The sequence below is a fragment of the Venturia canescens genome, chromosome 4, assembly GCF_019457755.1.
Source record: "Venturia canescens isolate UGA chromosome 4, ASM1945775v1, whole genome shotgun sequence".
In the NCBI taxonomy this organism is placed as follows: Eukaryota; Metazoa; Arthropoda; class Insecta; order Hymenoptera; family Ichneumonidae; genus Venturia; species Venturia canescens.
Genome location: NC_057424.1, coordinates 16,679,541 through 16,702,854, shown reverse-complemented (window position 1 = coordinate 16,702,854; position 23,314 = coordinate 16,679,541). Strand labels below are relative to the sequence as shown.

General features: G+C 41.9%; 1 protein-coding gene across 1 annotated transcript; it reads left to right on the top strand.

Moving 5' to 3' along the window:
- The first annotated feature begins 374 nt into the window (after positions 1-374).
- LOC122409512 (eukaryotic translation initiation factor 3 subunit A) lies at positions 375-17,560 on the top strand. Its single transcript, XM_043417143.1, has 6 exons — positions 375-557; positions 12,431-12,702; positions 13,829-14,134; positions 14,378-14,842; positions 14,984-15,028; positions 16,147-17,560. Exons 1-6 carry the CDS (start codon positions 513-515, stop codon positions 16,319-16,321), a joined length of 1,308 nt encoding a protein of 435 aa, XP_043273078.1. The 5' UTR covers positions 375-512; the 3' UTR covers positions 16,322-17,560.
- The last annotated feature ends 5,754 nt before the right edge of the window (positions 17,561-23,314 follow it).

The window sequence follows — 23,314 nt, the reverse complement described above, 5'->3', positions numbered from 1 at the left end:
AACACGCAGTAGTTCCGGAACGGATATTTCGGCCTTCGGAGCGAGGTGAACGCCACCGTAACGAGTTTCACGGCTGGGTAAACGAACGAGACAAGAGAGGGTGATGTGAAACCGGGTGATGATCCGAGCACCAGAAGCGCCATAGTTCGAAGCAAACAGCCAGAGGCAGTTACATCGACAGGAGCAGGTGCGGTAAGTGTCTGGTTGGCTGAGAAGGGGGGTGAGGAGAGGAAGAGGAAAAAAGAGGAAAGAGGGGGGGAAGGGGCGAGGGGATGATGCCAGTCTGACTAGTCAGGGCCTGGCCAGGCCCAAGGTCAACGGAACCTATAAAACGAGCTGCGGGAGGTAAAAACTCGTTCAAAGCGGAGAACGTAACGAGCGCGTGAACACACTTGTGCCTTCAGACTGTGATAATCGAGTGATTTCATACAGAGACTCATCGAAACTCGGAGTTTTCACGAAGTACCAAAGTATCGAATTTTTTGAGGATTAGCAAGAGCTCGGCCGCTGCGATGACGCATCGCGGCACTCATACGAGGTTCAAGGCCATGAAAATGGTAAGTCCGTCTGCCGATGTCGATTTTTCAAGCGATTTCCAAAAGCTTCGATACTATTTGTTGGCATCCCGTTCAACCAAACCGCGATCGCATAGTGCCGATTACTTTCGAACAAACGAGAATTTCGATCGGAGTGAATAACGATTAGTGGGATCGGGCGTTTTTTATTGACGAGGGTCCGGACAGTGACGCGCGATAGGTGTTTAGATCGACGCTGAAAATTAGGAGCCCGATCTACCGTCACGAAAATTGATCGCCCATTAATTAAAATGTCGATCAATACCGAAACAGAGCGAAGATATCGAACTTAGAAAAAAGTTCAGTGCCGACTGAAATTCTTTGGCGAATAAAGGTGAGCACCGCGGATCCGACCTTAATTATCTCAGTCTCGAAGCGTCCACTTAACAGATCTCTGTGGCCAACGGAGCTCCGTTCGCAATCAATTACGGATAGTGTCGTGCCAAAAAACCTCGAAACCCCATGGAAAAGATACGAGCGACAGTGAGGAAGCGCACAAAATAAAATCCTACGAATGAATCTCACCGCGAGGGAAAAATAATTGATTGCTACGAGAATGAAAAGCGAAAAACTTTGAAATATTATCGAGATTTGTGTTTCTCTGAATTGCCAGTCGTAAATCTTTCTTCCTAGAAACTGTGGTCGTCGTCGTACCCCAGGATCCATGATCGAGCTGCGAGCAAAGATTTTGCGCCGTTTTTAAACACCGTTCTATCGATCCACGAATCACTTATTCATCGATTTTTTAAATTCGTACCAAACCCCGTTACACTCGTTTTCATGAAGTTTGAGATCATCAAATTTGAGAGATAAATAATAAAAATGAAAAGTTTCAATGTCCTATGAGAATTGACGACTTTTTTCTACGATCGAGATGATGGATCATTAATAACTAATGCAATATCAATAAAGAGCGCCATCATAATGTTTGAAAAAGTGGCAAAAGCTGATTTTGTTGTTTACGAGGGATCAAAAAATGAGTGATGAACCAAGGTAGTACATGAAAATGTGTGTGTAATTAATGATAATCGGATAAAGGGTTGACCCACGTTATATAGATAGTGAATCTTGCATCAAGATTGCAGGGACATACTATCATTTTCTCCGAGGACAACGACAAGCAAAAAAGCGAGAGTGAGAGAGGCAGAGAATAGATAATTCCCAGGATAGCGTTATACGCCTAGCGAGGGTGCACCTGATGGTTAGTAGATTAAATAGCCATCGTGCTTAATTGAATCGTGCTACGAGAGGATATCTCGGCTCTCGCAACAGCCGCGAGCCTCCTCGACAAAATCACGTCACGGAGGGCCGAGCGCAAGCCAACTATACATAGCAAAACCACTTTTTCTTCTCTCATTATATCTTGCTTCTCGTCCAGGAATCTACTCTTATACGAGAAGTTGTCAGATGGAAGAGGATGTGCGATCTCGGGCTACATCTCTTTAGAACTTTCTTCGCGTGAATTTCCTTCTCTTGCTTCTTCTTCTTCTTCGTATACTTTCAGAATCTTTGTTTTACTGTATGGTACTCGGGGGGGCTTCTTTAATCGGCCCAAGATTAATTAAGCCCCGAGAATCTTTATTAGTACCGAACAGAGACGAAAAGCCCGCATTCCCGCGTGAGGCGTCTAACTTTCGTTTTGTCGGGTAACGAGAGTCAGTGGTCAGAGATCTTGGAATAAATATTTTGCCCATCCGCAAATGAGGGCTCGCACGGTCTTGGTCCTCTGAGATGCGACTGTTGTTGTTCTGCAAAATATTTTAAAAAATATTTTGATGCAATTTTTTATTGATATTTTTGTACAGGTTACCGTGTTTGAATTCAGAACGAACAACAGAAAGTTTTTCGTTCTCATTGAGCTCTGGAGACTTTCCGAACAGCCCAAGAATTTTTTAACCACAAAGAAGGTTTTACAGTAGAAGAGCGTCTTGCCAAGGTGGTATTCCTCGTGAGTTTGTCATTATTTGCGATGAGCTCGAATCCAAACAACGTCAACAGAGGCAAATATAATTTTTCACTAGCTCGTTACGTATTTCGTTGTGCCACGCTCTCCTCCATTCTTTAAGCGATGATAAAAAGCAGCCTTTTCAAAAAAGAGAAGCTTGTTGAGGAAAAACCGCAAAAATTTACCGCTTAGCTGACCCTCATTAGCCTCGCATAGCTCGCGTACGACTCCCAACCACTTTTCAGACTTTCTTTATCTTTACCATTTGTCTTCAAGGTCTTTTTCTCTTATCCTCTTGAGAAGTGTATCGACACGTAGCTTTTCAAGAAGACGAACGAGAAAGTAGAGTGCGAGAGAGAGAGAGAGAGCTTTACTCTCGAAGACATTTTCTCTTCGCGAAAACTGAAACGTTGGATTCACTTGTGCGTTCGACCGGTTGTTCGAGACCACTGTACACATTTTTTCCTTTGCTTTATTCATTTATTTTTTCTATTCGGCTCGCAGGTTTTTGTTTCATCTTTTTCTCTCGTTCATTTTTTTTGTTTGCCCCCGTTCCTCTCGCTCTTTCTCTCAGTCTTTTTTTATTTCGCATCTTTCTCTCTTCTCCTCCATCACTTTGTCGTTCCTTTTTCTCCTCCACTTTTCTTACTCCTTTTTGGCTCTCTTGCTCAGAAAAGGATTCGGTAAATCTCCGGTAGGAACATCGACAATTGGAAGGATGCTGCGAGGAGACTCACAAGGTTGAGGAAAAGCGATGGAGAATTTTCTCTGTGTATACGTATATCGCGAACGCTTCGCCGGACAAAGACTCGATTAACTTCGCTTCTTCACCGACGAGTAATTGTTTGAAACTTCGTACATCACCCTCTTGCTATCCTCCGCTATTCTACACACCCTCATTCTTTTAAACAAGCATCTCTGCCATCTTCTTTCGGGCGAGAGTTCGGTATTCTCTGCGCAGCATTTAGCTTTCTTTTGCTTTCACGTTCCGCTATCCTTCTTAATTTCGTCGGTAGCTTATCCACTCGTCTGGGGCCAAGAACACTGGTTTACCCAGAAGAAAAGAGGCTAAAAAATTGTGTGTACTTATAGGGTCGAACCGAGGATGCTTCTTTATAGGGGTGCACAGCTAAAAAGCGAGCGAAAAAGGATCGAGGCGGGCTAAACAGAGGACGAAAAATCGTCGGGAGTGCAAGACGACCGACCGTCATTACAGAGCTTTGTGATATCTCCAACCCAAGACCGTTAGTCATGCTATCGACATAAAAATGGAGATTCTTCTGTTGGAACAACAGCGATTGATCCCGACCTTTTTGACTTTACTCTCGAACTTTTGAATCGTTACAGGGATTTGAAAAAAGTGGTTAAAGTTTAGAGTGTGCATCGTTCTAATATTCTTGGATTAAGGTTATTGGTAAGATTGGGAAAATCGAACACGGAGTTTTGAATTTTTGTTGTAAAATACGGTTCACATGAAAGAGGAACGAAAGCTTCAATGGTAGGTGCGTTAAAATTTTTGTACGAAAAAAGCCACGATTTTTTGAGCATGATCTTTGGTGATCATAAGATCAGTAAAAATGGGTGGTCGAAACGCCGGGAGTTTCCCGGTGCCAGTAAAAGGATTGGAAAGAAAGTAAGACAGGATTCTCCAAGATCCCGGTGCACTGTGTTAAGAAGAAAAAAGATGGAGCTCGTAGTTTTTCTGTCGCTTTGTCCATTTCCCCGAAAAGGCTCATCGCTGGTACGTCGAGCCTCTATAGAAACCGTGAAACAACCGCCCAAAGTATATCGAGAAAATCGCTTCGGATGACGAGGACGACGAAAGTACGCAGTAGAAACGGACCATTGGCCGCGAACTCGTTCCTTCTGCGGGTTGGTACGACGTTTCAACAATCCCTTTTTCTTTCATTCCTTACCTTTCACCCCTGGTTATTGCATTGCCTGTGATTTTCTTCGAAACAAAAAAAAATCGATTTTTGTAGCATTAGGTGGATTTGGAGGAGCAGCGAAAAGCAGAAAAATGGTTCGGTCGTCCTGGCACAATTTTGAATCGTTTGTACAGTTATACTTTAATCATGACAAAAACTTTATCACCACTCGAACCACAAGCTTTCTTCTATGCCATGCAGTTTTTTTATGATTTTCCCCTTGAAATCAAAGTGCCTGTTAAGGGGTCTACCCTAATTAAACGAGAAATGAAAGATTATTTTCACAAATTTTTTTTCATCGGTATCATTTATAAATACGGATATAATAAGTGTTAGGCCTAAAAAGTACACTCTTAAAGTACTCAAACATTTTTTTTATATTCATTTTACTCGGTTTTCGTACAGAAAAATGAAGGAGGAGACAAGTCCAAAAAAAGATGGTTGTGCGCTGTTGATAAAACCTCTGGAATGAATGATCGAGAGAAGAAAAATAAAAATGATTTTAGATTCAATAGGTAAATAGCTATGGCACGTATCATACGATTTTTTATTTTTTCAAAAATGACAAAATGGCGGCCATTTTTCCAAAAACTACGGAAAAGCACGTTTTTTTCATCGTTTTTTGCAAAAAAAAAATAATAGTTCCGCTCACAATTTCAAAATTCGTATGATAAAAGCGCTCTAGTCACAGTCATCAAAAACATGCGGTAAAATTTTGGTAAGGATCAGTTAAGTAGTTTCGGAGATTTTATCAACGAGCCGTCCAAAACCGTAATTTTGAGAAAAACTCGTTTAAAGCGCGTTCAGACAGCCAAGTAAACGTCGCTCAAAAGTACACTTGGACTGCTCAGACCTTTACAAAATTTTAGTATGAAACATCCCAATATGTATACTTTCGAAAAGCTGAATAAAAAAAAATGGATTTTCTGAAAATTGCAATTAGGGTAGAGCCCTTAAAACTTTCTGCATCCACTAGCCAAGTCACTTTGTTCTCCAAAGTTTCTCATTGAAATTTTCCATTGGCGATGTTTATCAAGAGTGTTCAGTGACCACAAAAACAACTCGATCGTTTTTTTTCGAGGAGGTGGGATTGTCGGAATTTAGATCAACCGACACAGTAATAGTTAAAAAAAAAAAAAAACTAGACACGCATCCCGAATGTACGCACACACGTATATTGGGCTTCGCAATCGTTACCGTCCGTTGGCTCCAGCGATCGCCGATGCATGGAATATTTTTCTTTGTCCCAGCATATACGAGGGCGATACACGTACGCGTGTAATGTCAGGAGGATGGAGAAATCGGGCACACGAGCCCATCCACGCACACGTGGGCTGGCATGCCCTAAAAATTTCGATGCATTCCCGACGGTGAGATGTGAACAGCGGATTTCCGCAGCTCTCTGTCATTCTTTTATTTTGTATTTATTCTTTTTCGAGGTCCCCAAACAAAACTCTCCAGTTGAAAAAGTCATTGAAGCAGTTCGTGCGAAATTTACCGTAGACAAACAGCCACTATTGTTTGATATTGAAAAAAACAAAATCACCGAATACGAGTAAGCGTGATTTAACAATCCACAAAAAAAAGAACAAATCTGTTCGTTACCCAGTTTTTCAGTCCCGCCGCTAAGATTGTACAAACACATTCACAGTTCGGGCAAAATTAGATCGTGGATGGGTTAATTCATCGTCTCGTTAAGACGAGAGCACTGCTGGTTGGGGTCGTACGCCGCGCGACGACCGAGTCGTTACTGCGACTCACGTGCGTGCTCGTAATAAATTCTGATCAGGAAGCTTGGCGGCGGGAAAACAACGCAGGGGGTTGTAGAGAAATGAGCTGCGGAAAAAGCACGCACGATATGCGGAAGGCTAGGAAGCGAGAAAGTGCTAGAAAAGGATAGGAACCGAGCCGGGGGGAGGGAAGAGAAGGAGGGAGATGGATCGCGATAGTGTGTTGGAGCATGGCCGCGTTTTGACAAAAGGAAGTACATTGTGGCGAGAGAATAATGGTCGCAGGTGCGAGACCTCCGGGGGTGTCGCATCAGGGCCACTGAAGCGACCTCTATCACCTCTGACGCTCATTGTGCATACAATTTTGTGTATATCTATTTACTTATTTCACTGCGAAATTCCCTCCCCCCCCCCCCCCCTCTCTCTCTCTCTCTCTCTCTTCCACTGATTCAAACTCTTTCTGTAATTTTCAAACTCTCTCTCTCTCTGTAACTTTTATGTTCCCATGAAGTCACATCCGCTCTTATTATTTTGTTGGACGAAAGAATAACCATCCTCGAGTATTTCGCCCTCCCACAGAAATATGAATGCGCGAGTATTTATGTGTTATGAACGTGTCTGTGTGCGTACGAGCCGCGAAGGTGGTTGTATGTGTTACATAGTTCCGGGCGTAGAACACATAACGCGGGAGGAAGCTAATGGACTGCCTTGAACCTTACTCGTTTCTGTTTCTCGCGGCGCTAGCCAACGCGCACCGAGTGAACCGAAAAGGGAATGAAAAAGAAGGAAAAAGCGTGTACTTTTAAAAAACGCAACGGAACGAAAAAAAGAAAAGAAAAGAAAAAAAAAAAAGCATTATGAGCTCGTTAGGGGTGGTGGATTGGGGTTGCGTATAGAAAAAAAAGGAGTTAAGAGAGAGAAATAGTGAGTTTGCGAGAAACGCAACGAGATAGAGGGGCTGAAGTGGGGTGGAAATTCCCTCTCTGATTTACGGGTTACCGGCCACGAACTTCTCCAGGCTCGCTCACCCTGGATCTTGCTCTTTCCCTCGATTTTTCTCTCTCCTCCACCCCCGGCTCTATCTCCTTTTCACCTTTCTTCCAACATTTTTTGGCCAGCGAAATTCCGAGCTATAACCCCAGAATTCCTCAACACCGAGCCAAACTTTTCTGGGGATTCTTTTTTATGGGGTCTTGTCTGATTAGGGTTTTGGGCTAGTGCGATTGGAACCGTCATAATTGACGGTGTGAAATTGAATTGACAGAAGACGAACATCGGACGTTACTGATGTGGAAAGACGACTATTTATATCAATGCTCAAAGTTTAGCTATTCGACAAAATAAAATGCTTACCGAAGCTTCCAACGCGCGAGGACAGTCTTTTGACTTTTTGGGAACAATTGATTTTCACGTCGATAAACGAGAGCTGCATCATTGCGCAAATGGATCATTTTCCGTGCTGCGTTTTCTTTTGTCCTTTGTGGAATTTTATTCGCGCCCGCGCCATTCTTTTATCTCCAAAGAAATTTCCATAACGCAACTTTTTTCATGACCCCGTGCGTTGATGAATGCATCGTTTTAAGCAGGTATTACAAACGCATGGAGTTCTTTTGAAAAGCGATGCCTCGTCGTGGTCACAATGAAAACATTTTAATAGTTATACGTTTTTTTATTATGGCCCATGACTTTTTTTCCAGTCTGTTAGTATAAGAATGTGGTCGGTATTACGCGCGTAAATCCACTAGAAAGTCTTGCTGGACTCTTTATTACGCAGTCTCTTACGCTCTTCCATGTGCGAACGGTTTAAAGGAATCATCGTCCTTTCACGTTCGCGAGCTTGCATCTCCGATTAGTACAGAGCATGGTGCATTGACCATGGAAAGTTTTGTCGCCAATTGCGTTCTAGAAACAGAGCCCCATTCATTGTTCTCGAACAGAGCCATTCACAGGGTGTCCCAAAAATCAGTTTCGAGTTGAAGAAATCTAACCTCAAAGTCCCTGAGCCAGAGTCGAAAATCTGAAGAATACGATTACCCCGAGTCCAGTCACGTCTTTCCAATATTTTCTCTCCTTTCTTCCTCTCTTCGTTTTCGCGATTTCTATCCCTTCTTTCTACTAGAATTGAAAAAAAACTGTCCATTAAAAATGAATGGACTTGGAGCAGTCAAGTAAAATCTCGTAGTTTAAATTATTTATTATAATTTAATGATAAATTATAATTATAATTGAATTATAAAAACTATTCAGGATATTCAGAGCCGGGCTCGAAAATCCACGAACTCTGCATCGCTCCATAGGCCCAAAGTGACGATATATTTTGGAGCACATCGGAGCAGTGACGGTTCAGCAGGTAGCACGATTAACGATAGGAATAAATATGTGCGCAGTGATTTTTCTCGTTGCCTCTCGTTCTCCCTTTGGTTTATGTAAATTTTATGCGGCAAGGAGGAGGGGAAGAGACCCTCGACCCGTTACGACGACCCCGTGCCTCCTGCTGAGCCAGCATTTTCCGGTAATGCGCTTCAAATCTGCATGAAAATGTGATCGCCTACTGAACAGCCTTGAGGTAATAATAAATATTATTGATATAAAATATGGCATGAAATGAATATGCATGAGTAGGAGAAAAACAAACTTTTCACCAGTATTGACGCACTTTCGTCGAGCTTTCTGGCGTGTCCTTCCGTCGCTCTGACAGCTCTCACGAAGGCCGAAAGAGCGAAAGAGACCGTGAAAACTTGGTGAAAACTTAAATCTGCGCGGGACTAACGCGGTGGAAAGAAAAACAACGAGGGACATGAATTTTTACTAGACAATTATTCGGGTCATCGTGACCCATTCGACGCTTTTGTAGCATTTCCCAAAACTCTATTTTCAAGTTTTCCTTTTTACATCGGACTGCAGAAAAAAAACAACACTGAAATACACTGTCGTAGTTGAAACAGGACATTTTCAATGATTTCCATCCAAATGCTAATCCTCCCGGACCCAACGCGGTCAAACTTTGTCCACGAACACGAAAACACTGTCATTTATATGCCAATTTAATTTGGCGTCTCGAAAACTATATAAAAGGAAAACCGATGCCATAATGACACCGTAAATCGCTCAGCTCCATTAGAAAATCGTTCTGTTTTTCAAAGTTATACGCTACGTGTGGACAAAAGTTGATTATTCGAGGGCATGTATACGCACGCGGACTTTCCAAAGACCGAAATTTAACTTGCCCGTTGAATTTTCCGTGGATGAGCCCTCCGTGGTGGAATTTTCGATCGCTTTACAAGCAAACTCACTTTTGCCAAAACAGCTCTCGAAAGATTTGCATTATTTATGATTTAGCTTTTTGAATATTCATGCTAATGCATTAAAAAGCATTTATTTTATCATGCTTGAATAACTTGACCGGTGTATTGGGATCATAAAAACAGCGAAGCAGAACGTGCTGGGAAGAAAAGACCCGTCAAAATCAACGAGATAATCGCTCGCTCGAACGTACGATTAACGAGCTTTGTACAAGAGCATCCTTGTTCTCGTCACTTTTCTTCATCTCTGTCCATAATTTCTTCCCAATTAATCTTCATTTACCTCTACATTTTCGTTTCTTCCACTTTCATATGCACGTGAAAATCACAATTAACGTGTTACGTCTTTGGCAATGGGGCGCGACCGCGGTTCGTCAAGCTTTTATACCCAAACACACGCAGAGACAGGCATTTAACATTTAAATGCAAATTCGTTCTACTTTTGCCGGGTTAATTGAGTTTAGAAGGACGAGAGCCAGGCACGAATCCCGGTGCGCGACAGGCCGTAAATGCTTCATTTATTACCTGAGATTTGTCGGCTTTGTACGTGAATAATATACACTGTACGTTTTTGAATCTCCGTCTCCATGCCTCTAGGAAAAGCGTTGCGAAATCAGAGCGTTCCGACCCGCCCCTGGAGTACATTTTCCGGAAACTCGAATAAACGTGGAGTCATGAATTTCGGTGTCCGTTGATCCGGAGTTTTGAGCAACTTTGTATTCTCTTCGAATGCATCGATTTGGGGGGTCAATAAAAAATGGTCGTCAGAAAACAGGAAGCAGATGGAAATTTTTCAATCCATCGAGTCCCTGCTTCGATCAGTGTTTTCAAATTCCACGTAACTTTGTTACGGAATTTTTCATCCGCGATGAATCATCGCACTAAAGTCTCGGATGCGAGGGTAATAAAAGCGAAACAAGAAGAGAGAGCTCCGCTACAATCACTCTCTTGGTCTGCTCAACAGTGATCGAAGAGCCCGCTGACAGTGGTTCAGAGAAAGAGACAATAGATTTATTACAAAGACCCAAGAAGACAATACGCTCCCCAGATAAACCGCAATCCTACCAATAAACGTCTTTAAATCACTTGGCTCGTGTTATTCGTAGGAAGCACGTTCGTTCCCGGGCGAAGTAGTATCAACGAGAGAATTTACCCCTAAGCACAAACCCCCGCATTAGAGTAGATACGGTGAGTATGGGAATCACGAACCCGTGAGGTAAAATACTGACGAGAAACAGACCGCGCGAGATGGCGTTAAATAAATCAAGATTTTCTCGTCCTCGAAAGACGAATGTATATATGGATTAAGGTGCCCGGAATTTAAAGTGTATAAAGGGTGTCCTGAAACGTGTAGTGGAAACCGTTGACGAAACGTACGAGGCTGGAATGAGGTGGAGAAAAAATATTTCGTAGAGTAATTTCTTGTGATTATGGCAGAAGCATGAAAAGCGACGAGAACGAATGACTTAATGGGGAACTGAACCGCGTGTTTATCGATTTTGAAAAATATTGGAAAAGAGTTTGCGAAATGTGTGTTGGTACACGATGCATTTGGCCTGAAGGTAGCTCGAAACGGGACTTAATTTATTCGACTTTACGCGAGGAAACCGAATTCGCCTGAGGTATACACAGGATTTACTTGAAAGGTCTTAACCGCGCAAAGAGTCTCAGGAGGAGTACGCAGAGTAAAGTTTGAAAAAAGATTGCAGTTAAAACTATAGAAAATGCTGCACATTCTCTTTCCTTGCTCCGCGGTGCGTTAAATTAAAAAAACCCGCAATCGTTCTTTTTCCTTTTCGCTCTTGTCGGTCTCCCATGGCCGGAGCAGCAGCGCCAAACCAACCCCCCCGGGAACTACCTTAAAATACATATATATTATGAGCATATTTAATAATGGCTACTTCCTTGGAGCGTCGCAGCTCGTCGCGAATGTTTCGGCGAGCTCTGCCACGACCTCACTAAATCCAGTCTCCCGCTCTCCTCCGAGATCGCTGACGTCAGTCTGGCACACTCGGACAAGCATCGTGGGGATTATAAAATGAAGCTAATTAAAGCTCTTTCGAGTGAAATGAACATTCTCACATCCATGCACGTAAACGCACGGGTCTTGGCTTTGCAGTTTTGTTTCCGAATCGTTACGTTGGTCGCTGTCGTATCGATCAAAATTTTCGGATTAATTATTCAGTGACGTGCGTGGCAGATATTTCAAAAAATGAATTCCGCGTCACAGAAAACCTCTGACAGCTGTCGCAGCTTTTGCACCTGGGGACTTAACGAGAAACCTTTTCCGGTTGGCTGTTGCTGTGAGCATACGACGCTTGGGAATTCCTTCTTCAATTTTATTCTGTTTACATCAGCATTCGTTTAATTGGATGTTACACTAATGATTTCTACTGATTTAATGGAATCCGTGAACTCTCAACTTGTGCTTCACTCCTCATACTGTGCGTGCAGCTCTTTGAAGTTTATCGCTAATTAAAAACCAGTGATCGCCCGGAGTGGCTGGTTCGTTGGAAAATAATGAAATGTAATGAAAATTCACCCATCGACAAACGCTCGCTTTTTTGATGACTCGATTCGCTGGAATAAAGTTGAATGTTTTCGAATCTCTTTTTTCCTAGTAGTCGAAAGATTTTTTAGTTTTCGTGGCAATCTGTAAAAACAGTAAATGGAGTGCAGCTCATTGCTTCGAACGAACGTGGGCAAAAAATGTATGTTGACACAGTGAGAGGAGTTTGTGGAAATACGACGATAAAAATGTTTTCGTCCATACGAATCTTTTTTAAATATATAATAAAACACAATTGGAAGAATTGTGCGGTAAAACAATTAGCAATTGAACAATTTTATGTTAAAATCCATTGGATTCATTGAAATATATTTGCAGCTATTAAAATATGCGATTGAAAGCACGAAAAATATTGCAACACGTTTTTTTCCTTCATTTCAGTTCGGTGGTTCTTTTCTTTCGTTATTTTTGCTTCTGGAGATGGTTCTGAGCGAAGAAACGACAACGATATCAGCAGCGACGACTTTAGGAAAGTTGTATCGACAGGCACGTTCGGAGCAGTATGGTTATGCAAGTCGATACGGCTCTGACAGTTCTGTGACGTCCGGCGCAATTGGAATTCGTCCGGAGCCCGTGGAGCACCGGGACGCTGCTTATTTCGAGTCACGGTGCATCACCTGCGACCAACGTAAACCTGCTGCCACCAATCGAGGGTAAGTTTCGTTTCTCGCTATACAAACCTCTCAATCTATGGACACATCAATATTTCACTGTATTCTATCAATATCCCGGCATCGTAGCAAGCGTATTCTGCAAGGATATTTCGGACGAAGGAGGGCAAAGGAAAACGCAAGCGGAGATCGGAAAGTCCGATTTGTTTCGTGTGTTTCGTGAACAAAACTTCCTCACTCACTTTTTCATTCAATTTATCATTGGAACAGAGGCTCTTGATGCTCGGAGTGATCTTATGATGAAATTGCGATTAATAAGCTGAAGTATCTTCGTAGTATTTTCACTTAAAATTCGAGTAAATATTTATTTTATTAAACACATGCATGGCTGGATGAAGTGAACTTCAATAAAAGTCGTGTATTTCATTCCGAATTGAACATTTTCATTGCTGGCCTGACACGCGCAGTTTCAGGATATTTTCTGGACTTCGTGACTGTATGTGCAGGAAGAATATTTACCAGGAAAATGAATTCATTAAAGTTCACTTTATTCGGTGATCCGGATAAAAATATGTGCCTCGTCGCAATATAAAACTTTGAAGTTACGTTTTATCGATTATTTTCCATCTGCTGGGCGAAAAAAATGGGTGTGCGCAGTGTAGATTCACTTACATCACGTTGACATCACGAGGCGGGAAGAGCTCGCGCAGCGTTCGCCAATTGCTGTTTCCTTCTCAAGCAAGCCTCTCAGCCCCGGGAGCCCGCGGGCTCTACCTTTTATATTAGAAAACTTTTCCGACGACGAAAGAGTGAGAGCTTTGTATTTTCATACGTGTGTGTATACGTGTGTGCGTGTCTGAGTCGTGGGTCTGGCTGTGCATTAGCGTTTCGTCCGAGGATTTTGCTGTAGCGCGTCGTCCAAAACTCTTTTTCAAGATAAAAAAAATAAAATAAATAATAAAAAAGAATAGCGGAAGCGTTGTGCTCGCGGTAGCGATAAAAAAGAATATTTTTCTTCCTCCGAGGTGAGGATGAAGCGTATTACGAAATTGCTGTTTCTGAACTGTCGTTAATGGATTTTTGAAATTTTCTTATTCCACTCAGATCCACATGGAATGCTACTTTTTATTATTCTTGTTGTTTCCTCTCTTTTTATTTTTTTCTCAAGATGGAGGCAGCGACCGAGAATGGGCTACTACGAGGATGACCTCGAGGAACGTAGGTATCGGGATCGTTATGACGATCGCTACGAAAGAGGCGGTGCTCTAGCGCCCGAATACGAGTACGAAAAACCCAGAGGCCCAGGCTACGAGTACGACAGACCTAGAGGACCTGCCCTGGAATACGATCGAACGAGAGGTTCTCCTTACGATTACGATCGTCCAAGAACACCCCCTTACGAATACGACAGACCCGATCCGTATTCACGCAACGAATTGATTCGCCCGATCCCAATGATGCCCTACGGAGATCGGTAAGAAATCGTTAAGGATGTTCGATCAAATCGATATTCCAATGATTTTTTCGGGTTTGGAGTGCTCGCGGTCAGAAGCGGAGCGATTTTGAGGGGATCCATTACAGATTTTTTGTCTCTGATAACCGATTTCTCTTTCCGCCGATTTTTCCGTTCGTTCATTCCTGCTCTCAGTTTCTTCACGCATCGATTTTTCCTCCAGAGAATCTTTTCACTCAATCAGTGTTTTTTCCCTTCAATCAGTTACGATTCTCGCTACGATCGCGACCGCAATTACTACGATCCACTGTACGATCCAAGGTACGATCCCAAGTACGATCGCAATTACGAGCGTGGCAACGGCTACGACAATCTCGATCTACGCTACCAATTCTACGGGGGTCGATACGATCGTCACAGCGCGCCCAGAAAGCCCATCGATCCTTACGACCCCGTAGATCCTTACGCCGATCGATACGATCGGTACACTCGCAACAATTATTGGATGCGATACGATCCTTACGATCGCTATGAAAAATACGATCCTTACGATCGAAACCAATGGCGGAGACCGTACGAAGATCGGTATCCATCGCGCGGGGGCCCACCGGACTCTCGAGGCTACCAAGCCTCTGGTTCCTGGGGACCTGGATACGACCGTGGCTATGCCAGTGCCTGGAATTATTCTGGTACTCGAGACAGCTGGAGAGATTACAACAGAGATCCTGGGTAAATCTTCTTGTGATCAAACATATTATTTTTAGAAATATTGAAGAATTTCGAGACAACGAAGATTCCAGGGACAATTCATATTTTGAACTAAATTCGAAGTTATTCGCTGAAAATTCATTTTGCAATTGAATCTTACAGGAATGGTGACAATTGGAGGGACCTGAATCGCGATCGTGACAGTGGGTAAGTCCAAGTCGATAAATCGACGGGATCTCCGATAAATCTTGACAAAACACAAGCCCTCTGATTGGTCTTTATTTTCGAAGCAGATAGCGCGATTGAATAATGCGAGTTAGGCACGCGAGAGTGAACGAGAGTTTTTGCAACAAATGTATATCGATTCTCCATGCCATTAAGCACTTCCGGGTCACCTATAATTGGCAAACGACGTGCAATAAAGTGTAATTGACCGTCTAAATTACTCTTTCGGTCATTCTCACGTACACGAGAGCGAACGGTCATCCTGTATACGATCATACGAAATTATCGATTGAAAGAAGAGGAGGTCACGATAACGTATCGTAGCTTAACGGAGCTTAGTCACCGTACAAAAATCTTCTCTTTCGATCGAACTAATTCTCATTGCAAACAAATTCAAAACGTTTCATTAATCGTACCGGATAACTATCCGATCGTAATTGAGAGCTTTTTCATCAAAGACAAAAGTAAACATACTCCAAAGCTAATGAGACATTTGGGTACGAGTCGATTTATCGAACAATAGGATTCAAACTCGCTGAAAATGCTTCGTGCATCTGTCGCTATTCTGATTATCCGATGACCGAATTAATAATATGATAAGCCAATTTCTCTAGCTCCTTCAGGTGCACCTTTTTTCCTTCAATGATCTCAATTCAGCTGTAAATCTCGTACGAGTTACTTTGAGCTGCTTAGCGAACCGTTGTGACGACATAATCGGCGCCTTCATCATAAAACACTGCTAAAATCGTTCGTAAATCCGTCCCTGAACTCGCATGCATAACTTTTCGCTTTATTTTTGTTGGTTCGAAGCCCAATTTGATTTTTCATTAATTTCGAGTCCTTTTTTTCGGACCGAATGTTTAGAACTTTCGGGGAGTAACGTAGAGACTTTTTACACGAAATTGCCCCGAGTCTCGAAGGGATACTTTGAAGCTTGCGGTATTTCGATCGACAGCAATGAAAAGGTGCCTCGTCCGAGTTTAATTAAATCTTAATCATAAAACGAAGAGCTCTTCGATCGTTATTAAAACACGCACACGTGAACACGCGACATTTATTGTGTTCGCGCGTATGTATACGAAATGTTGAACTGGTTACAGGGCTTATCGACCCAGAGATTATTTTTACGACAGCACTGCAGCTCCGGGGGCTGGATCTCGTGTGACGAGCTACCTTCACGATCGACCGGAATCTTCTACCAAAGCAGACTCGACGGATCGCGACAAGCCAACTAGTTCACCTCAGTCACAGGACAATAAAGTCTACCAAGATTAAAAGTCATGAGGGGCCAGCTAAACAGCTATGGGACGAAGGAAAGTTAAATGAAGAATTAAGAAAATTATCGATTGGACTTGAGTCTGAATTAAGATCGCTGATGTTTCGACTGCCACTATGCGGAAATTCAAGTGTATTTTATATCAGAAGGAGCTGCTCATTGATAGCGCAATCTCAACTTTCGTTTTAAAGCCTCCTTAAATCGGCTCCCTTCTCTTCGAATCTCCTCAGCCCGTAACGAACATTGCGCCGCAGTGCCGGTAACTCGATCAGGAGAATTTGGCGTTCTTCCTCTTTCGCTCACGTCGACGTGTCTTCGTGTACGATCATTAAAAAGAGAACGTGCTTGATTATATTCGTGGAAACTCGTCGAATACGTACTGGGTGTTTCAAGTTTTTGGATCAACTGCCTTTTCATGCTTATAAGAAAGAACTTTCTACTTTAAAATTTTTATTTTCGGACAAGGAAATCAACGAAGAAGATTTTCGATGAATTCCTTCGAAATTCACTGACGTGTGAAAAGGGTGAAGTCCGTGTCCTGGAAGTCCGATTCGATTTCCCATCTCGGAGCTCATTGTCATCGTCTAATTACGATTCCTATTTTTTTTCCCTCGACTGCACCTCACAAAAAATGTTCATTTTCATGAATTTATCCGGACGCAGCAGCCTGCAATGCTCCACTAGAGACACCCTGTACACTGGCAATGTTCTTACGGCAACGAAATCGTGATTTTAGATTAATGTTAAGAGCGAAAGCCCAGTTAAACGAAGAAGCTTTAATTTAGTCATTGAAATGATCCTTTTAATTCCACCGGTTTATGCTCTCGTTCGTTTTATCACTTGGCCAAAACGAGATGCTTCGCGAGAGCCGTTCCGTATCATTTTTTATAGAATTTTTTTTTTCCCCCACGGACGTGTTCGAGTTAACAAGTGTTTTATTATTCTACAAAATAATATTAAATATTCATCATTGAATCGAGCACAGAAATCGAGCGAATTGAGAAAGAATTTTTATTTTTGAAAACATCAAAATTTCTGTAGCTTCGAGCTAAAGCATTGAAGAAATCATCCACAGATTCATAGATTCCTGAGAGTGTCATCAATTCCCAAGAATAATTATGGCTTTATTTATTCTTCGTAACATCATAATTCCTCTTAATTTAACCACTCGATGTATCATTACGAATCCGTAGTTTTTTACAACCTTGATACAATAATTAATAAAGAACTTATAATTACTTGATTGGTTCATTCATTTCTACAGTTGGATAAAACCAATTATCGTCTCCGTCTCATTGACTTTAAGTTCGTGAATCGTGAATCAGTCGCACTGCTAACTGTACTCAATTACTGTAACTTTAAGACAATTTCTTTCCCTCGAGTACCTTTAATATCTGAACAATCGATCACCCTCGTAGATTATATATTTTTTCACAATTCCAAGCAAATTTAGTTCGACGAGTACACACAAATTTGCTCTAAAAAAATCAACGAGTCGTTTACAAAACCTAATAAACTCACTTCTTCGTACGACTTTTCATCTTGATCCTTCTACTTACACTTTGATCGTCGTTCACGTGACGAGAGAATCCCCATTAAGGATAGTTCGAAGTACTCCATTCTGTAGATAGGCCAGACTTGAAATACAGTGCCACACACTGAATGAAGTTTCTGGACGTTTTCACTTTTCAAGAACCGTGGGTACAGCGATACAAACAATTATAGCAAATTAAGGAGCAAAGTTGAGTAATTATCGTTTTAATTGATTGCAGTATCAGAGAAAGACTTGCAGCGAGACGAACGAAGATTTCAATAGTTTTTTTTATCTCATGAATGTTAAGGGGATGAGCGAAGTTGAAATTTCAGTTCGTGTGGTAAGTTTGAGCTCCACGAATAAGAGCCAAGTGTATTTGGCTACAAAGTTATGGAAGGTGGACTTGAAACAGAAGCTCCTGTTCGTATGAAGACATACACTGTGTCCGGGGGAGGCGAAGGATAGTTGGAAATTAATGTTTCGAGTTTGGCAACTATTGTATATCGATTTTTGAGAGTTCTGGGCAGCGGAGCGAGTTTTCGCCATTTTTCAGGGTCATTTCGAGCAGGCCGAGTATCGGTTCGGCGTTAGCTTTTTTTATACTTTATTTTCCGAACGCTATCACTTTTGTTTACCGGCATCGTTGTGTACACGAAACATCGATGTTATACATAAAAAGTTGGTAGGCGTATGCGTGTGTATAACTGCCGAACTCGGAGGTAGGCCAGAAAAAGTTTCAGCAACTCTCGTCTCCGGTCTCCTTAACGCTTTCGTTCCGGACTGTTTTTAATCACGAAGAAAACCTTCCGCCACACCTGACGACTTGGCGAGAAAATGTGCCACACTCGTGCCTTTCTTTTCCTACGGATTTACCGATATTACCGCGGCTGCTGGTATACAGAATCGTTATATGCGACGATGTCGTACATAAAGTTTCAACGAAGGAGCAAAACTTTCGTGGGAGATGAACGGCAACATTTTCATGCAAACGTCTTGACCCGAGCCGTGACGTGTGTTGTTCCATCTTCAGTTGTCTGGAGGCACATATTTCAACGGAGTGTCGAGTCGTACGTAGGCAAGATAAAAATAATGTCAAGATTCCCATCAGAAATATTTGCATGTTGAAAACGTTGAGGAATTCAAAAAAGAAAAATCCTTGACGGTTGTTTCTGCTTCCATGACGTTGTTGAAACATGGATCAGTCAACGATCGCTGGCTCGGTGTGCTGTCGGAGAGCAATCGATGAGGAAGCACCTGCCGATGAGCTCGTCAGTCGAGAAACTGAAAAAAAAATTTGGTTGTAACACTTGAAAAATGTTCAATTTAAGTAAAATTTTTAAGTTTCATACACACGACAAAATATTTATTAGGAATATACAAAAAAAGTGTTTCGTAGCAACAATTGAAATGAAGAAAATCAACTATTTGATCAGGCAGAAACTTAATTGGTTAGTTAAGAAATAAGCAAATCCGTTTAACTAAATTACACATAAAATATACTGAATTTTTTTTTGACGTAGACATTTGTATAGAAAATTTGTTTGGTTCGTCATCGAAAAGATTTAGTTAAGCCACACGAAGAAAAAATCCGACTATCAAAATTATTAGTCATTTTTCACAAATCATGTTGGCTAACATAATAATACATTTCAACAAATTTTGGGTCATATTGAACTGACCAGCATAATTCGATTTACAAAATATTTGTCATTCTCAACAAAACCGTTTAGATACTTCAGTGCTTGATATTCAAATAAATATATCATAAAAGTTTATATGAATCAAGTAGAATTAAACAAATGTTTCGAGTCCTTGGAAGAAAATATTTCGTTTCACTCGTTTAGTTGATCAACATAAACAAAAATTGAGTGCGATTCAGAAAATTTAGAAATTCAGAATTTACTGATTTAGAAATTTAGTGATGAATTTCGTTTTCTCCTCGCTCAGTTTTGTCCATCATCATCGACTGTCTCCACATTCATCAATGGTTAACACCCAGCAAACCAAAAAATACTGAAAAAACCTGATGCCTGCAGTCCTATCAGATGAACATCCCGTAAAATCGATAACTGCACGAAGACTCGGTGTTTTTCATTAATCACGAAATTCACAGTACACTCGGCATCCCCGTCAACGACGCACGAATGTCGGAGACGCAACGTCTTGTGCCAGTGTTCCAAGAGCCGTATATGCTGTGCAAATACCACGAGATTATGGCGTGGCTCACGCTCTTCTCTTTCGCAGAGTTGGTGGTTGAAGAGCAAAGCGCCCCGTGACTGCATTATTAAATCGGTTCGTAACCGCGAGACTGAGCTACGACACACACCGCTGTCCTTGAATTCGAATGGGCATTTGCCTTCGTTGAAACGAGACAAAGCGAGGATGAGGGAGCTTGAGGAAGATAGCAATAAAGTTGAAGAGAGCAAGAGAGAGAGGGGCGTATACTTACTCGGTTCTATCTCCACATCTTTATCGACTTTGCTGAACTTGACTCGCTCCAATCCCTTCTCGCTTCCCTTTCGAATCCATAATCTCACTGGTGATTCCAGACTGATTACAGAATTTCATTACCGAAGCATCACCGGAAACGCCAGGTTTATACTCACCTAAAATGTACATACGCGTATGTAAGGAGGCTTGGGTACGTGTAAGTGTGATGCAGTGTTATTTAGGGACGATGAGAATGATGTATTCATAGTGGTAATTGGTGGCAGGCGTCAGAACTTCGACAGTGAATCGGAATAGAGAAGTGCTTGAGGCGCTTGAGAAGCGATTATATCCCGACGTTACGAGCTTTAAGTAGATAAGTCTCGCTCCAGTCAAACCCTCTGTTTGAAGGGCCTCTTCGCGTTATTTCAATTCTTTTGCGTTCCTAGCTCGGCCATGGTGTCCTGCAATGCATTATTCGTATGGATTCGCATGGATTTTTAAGGTCTTTTTCCCGCTTGTAAAAATCTCCAGGAGTATCCCGACCTTTCTTTTTCCCCAATTCTTCTGACAGGAGCTTTTTCTTGGAAAAAAACATGAGACGATTCGAGATACAATGAGAACTTGATAACCCCGAGGACAATTGGCTGAGACGATCTTGGTGAGCGTGCGGATATGAAGATTGAGTTCAGGCCTGCGGATTAAAACAATTCTTACTGTTGGGTTGTAAAGAGAGAAGCAACGAGGGAGAAGTTCATCTATTACTTTACCCGAGGATCTGATGGTACTGCGTGAGAATTGCGAAGAGGTCAATGAGAAACATGGCGAAGGAAAAGACGCGAGAGGGGGCGAGAGAAGCGTCATCAAGGTGGGCAAACGACTCAGGATGGTAAAACAACTTTGTCCTCTCCCAAAATTGGACGATCTAAATGCTAATGCCGATGCACCTCAGAGAAAGCGGGTGAGATGAAAAGAGACTTGCGCCCTTTCCCTCGCTCACGATCTTCTTCTTTCTCGTACTCCTTGCTACTCTGTTTGACGCACAGAAAGCCAATGGAACACAATGAGATTCGAGGAATCAGCAGCAAGAAGCCAAGTCTCAATCAAATCGTCGCTCCCGCAAAACTCAATTTAAATCGCTACTCCGCGAGGTCCGACCAATCTTTCCTCACTCCCTTTTTCACTTTTTCTTCTCATTTCTCTCTCTCTCTCTCTCTCTCTTTCCAACCGTTCGCTTAAATCACTTTTGCTTCCATTGTTCCTCTTGACAAGCGCTTGATTTTACTGAGACGGTGTTGATTATCATTTCACCCCGCCTCTTGCCCCTGTCGCCGAAAGAAATTGGCATCTTTGATTTTATGATAATTTATGTTATTCATTCTCCTTTGATTGCAGGAATTCATTTAATCGGTTCTGCCTTTCTCACGCAATTCAAAGTCAAATCAAACGAGACCAATTACCGAATAATTTTCCTTTCTTCAATTCACCTCTGAATGAAATAATTCACGGATAACGAAATGATTTTTATTCATTTCTCATTCCCGGCAATTTACACGCAATGAAATGTCGATTCTTCCGAATATGTTGTCCGTTGGCGTTCACCACGTTTCTATCGAATCTGCGATATGATTTTTCTCGTATATTTATATACACGTACTGAGAAAATTGAGAGAAGATGGAGGGCCTGGAAAAAAGCTCTCGTTCGCACGTACCTTGTATTTTCAGGAAGTCTTGTGCTCCATGATGGAAAGACAGCACCGGAAATGAATCGAAGACTCTCAGACATCGCGAAGGGCAAGATAAAGAAAAGGAGTTGAGCGGATGAAAAATTAGATTCGGAATTGTGTGAAAATAAGTTGAAACACAACCGGAAACTTGGACACGTACTGAAGTTTCGAGTCTCAAAAACGATTTTGATCGTTGAAAAAAACAATCGAGATACAAAAATGATGAAAACTAGGAAATCCTTTGCAATACATTTTTCGTTTTTTTTTTCGTAAAGTTTTTAATGGAAGTGAGCAAATTTGAAAAAAAAAAAATATTTCGTTCGATCGATTTGTCAAGGAGAGATATGAAAACACAGAGTTTTACGTGGGATTTGAACCCTCCTGAAATTATTCTCTTCGAGAAAAAAGATTGGTCGGGGAGAGCCTTAGAAATACAAGAGGAACTGAACAGTTACCTCGAGTGCTTCCCTACTCGTACTTTTCTCCTTCGATAAGATCTCGGTCGTATACATGCGGAGGAAGAGCGCGAGATCGCGGTGAGCTTTGGGACCTTCAGCTTGAAAAAACGGGCTTCTGAAAAAGTGCAGGAGAAAATGGAAGTTAAGCTTATAGACGTAGAGTCACTCTCTTTCCCGCTCCCTATCCCTCAATTTTTTTCTTCCTCCTTTTTTCTCTTGCCGCCCCCTCAATTTCCGTATTTCAGACGCGAAACTCTCGTTCGTCTCAAACCGGTGGCGACAAAAGAACGTTAGCGAGCGTTCCTTTGGACCGAGACCTCCCACGGAGCCGGAGCAGGTTTTACCTCGGAAAAACTTGAAGCTAATACAGTCGAGTTCGACCGAATTCCCCGCCCCTAACTCGTGACGTTTTTATTTTTATAATTTTTTTCGAACGCGCTCCCTGCTGCCTCATCGGAAACCAGCGAGGCACCGAATCGAATCGAGACTTTCCTCCTCAATCCTTCCCTTTGTACAAGGGTCCTACATCTTTTGAAACTGTAGAACAAATTCTCAAGATACAAATCTTTGAATGAATATTTCAACGAGAATAATCTTCGGGAATTTCGAAAATTTTCTTTTTCCACGACAAAATAACTTTGAATTTCAACACATTGATAAATTTTTCCACGACCAACTCCGAAAAAATTGACCCGTTTCATAACTGGCAAAATAACAAGTGAACATCTTACACTGTGCTAGCAATCCTTATATTGACAATTTCTTCGTTCCTTTTCCAACGATTTTCACAATGATTGCGAAATTTTAGTAAATATGGATATACTAAATGTACATTCTTCATTGCCA

What these genes read in the sequence shown, in the direction of transcription:
- LOC122409512 (XM_043417143.1), top strand. Translation starts at nt 513, where the DNA reads ATGACGCATCGCGGCACTCATACGAGGTTCAAGGCCATGAAAATG. An exon ending in GGTTCAAGGCCATGAAAATG is followed by an intron (nt 558 to 12,430) that starts GTAAGTCCGTCT and finishes CCTTCATTTCAG; the next exon opens with TTCGGTGGTTCTTTTCTTTC. An exon ending in GATTACAACAGAGATCCTGG is followed by an intron (nt 14,843 to 14,983) that starts GTAAATCTTCTT and finishes TGAATCTTACAG; the next exon opens with GAATGGTGACAATTGGAGGG.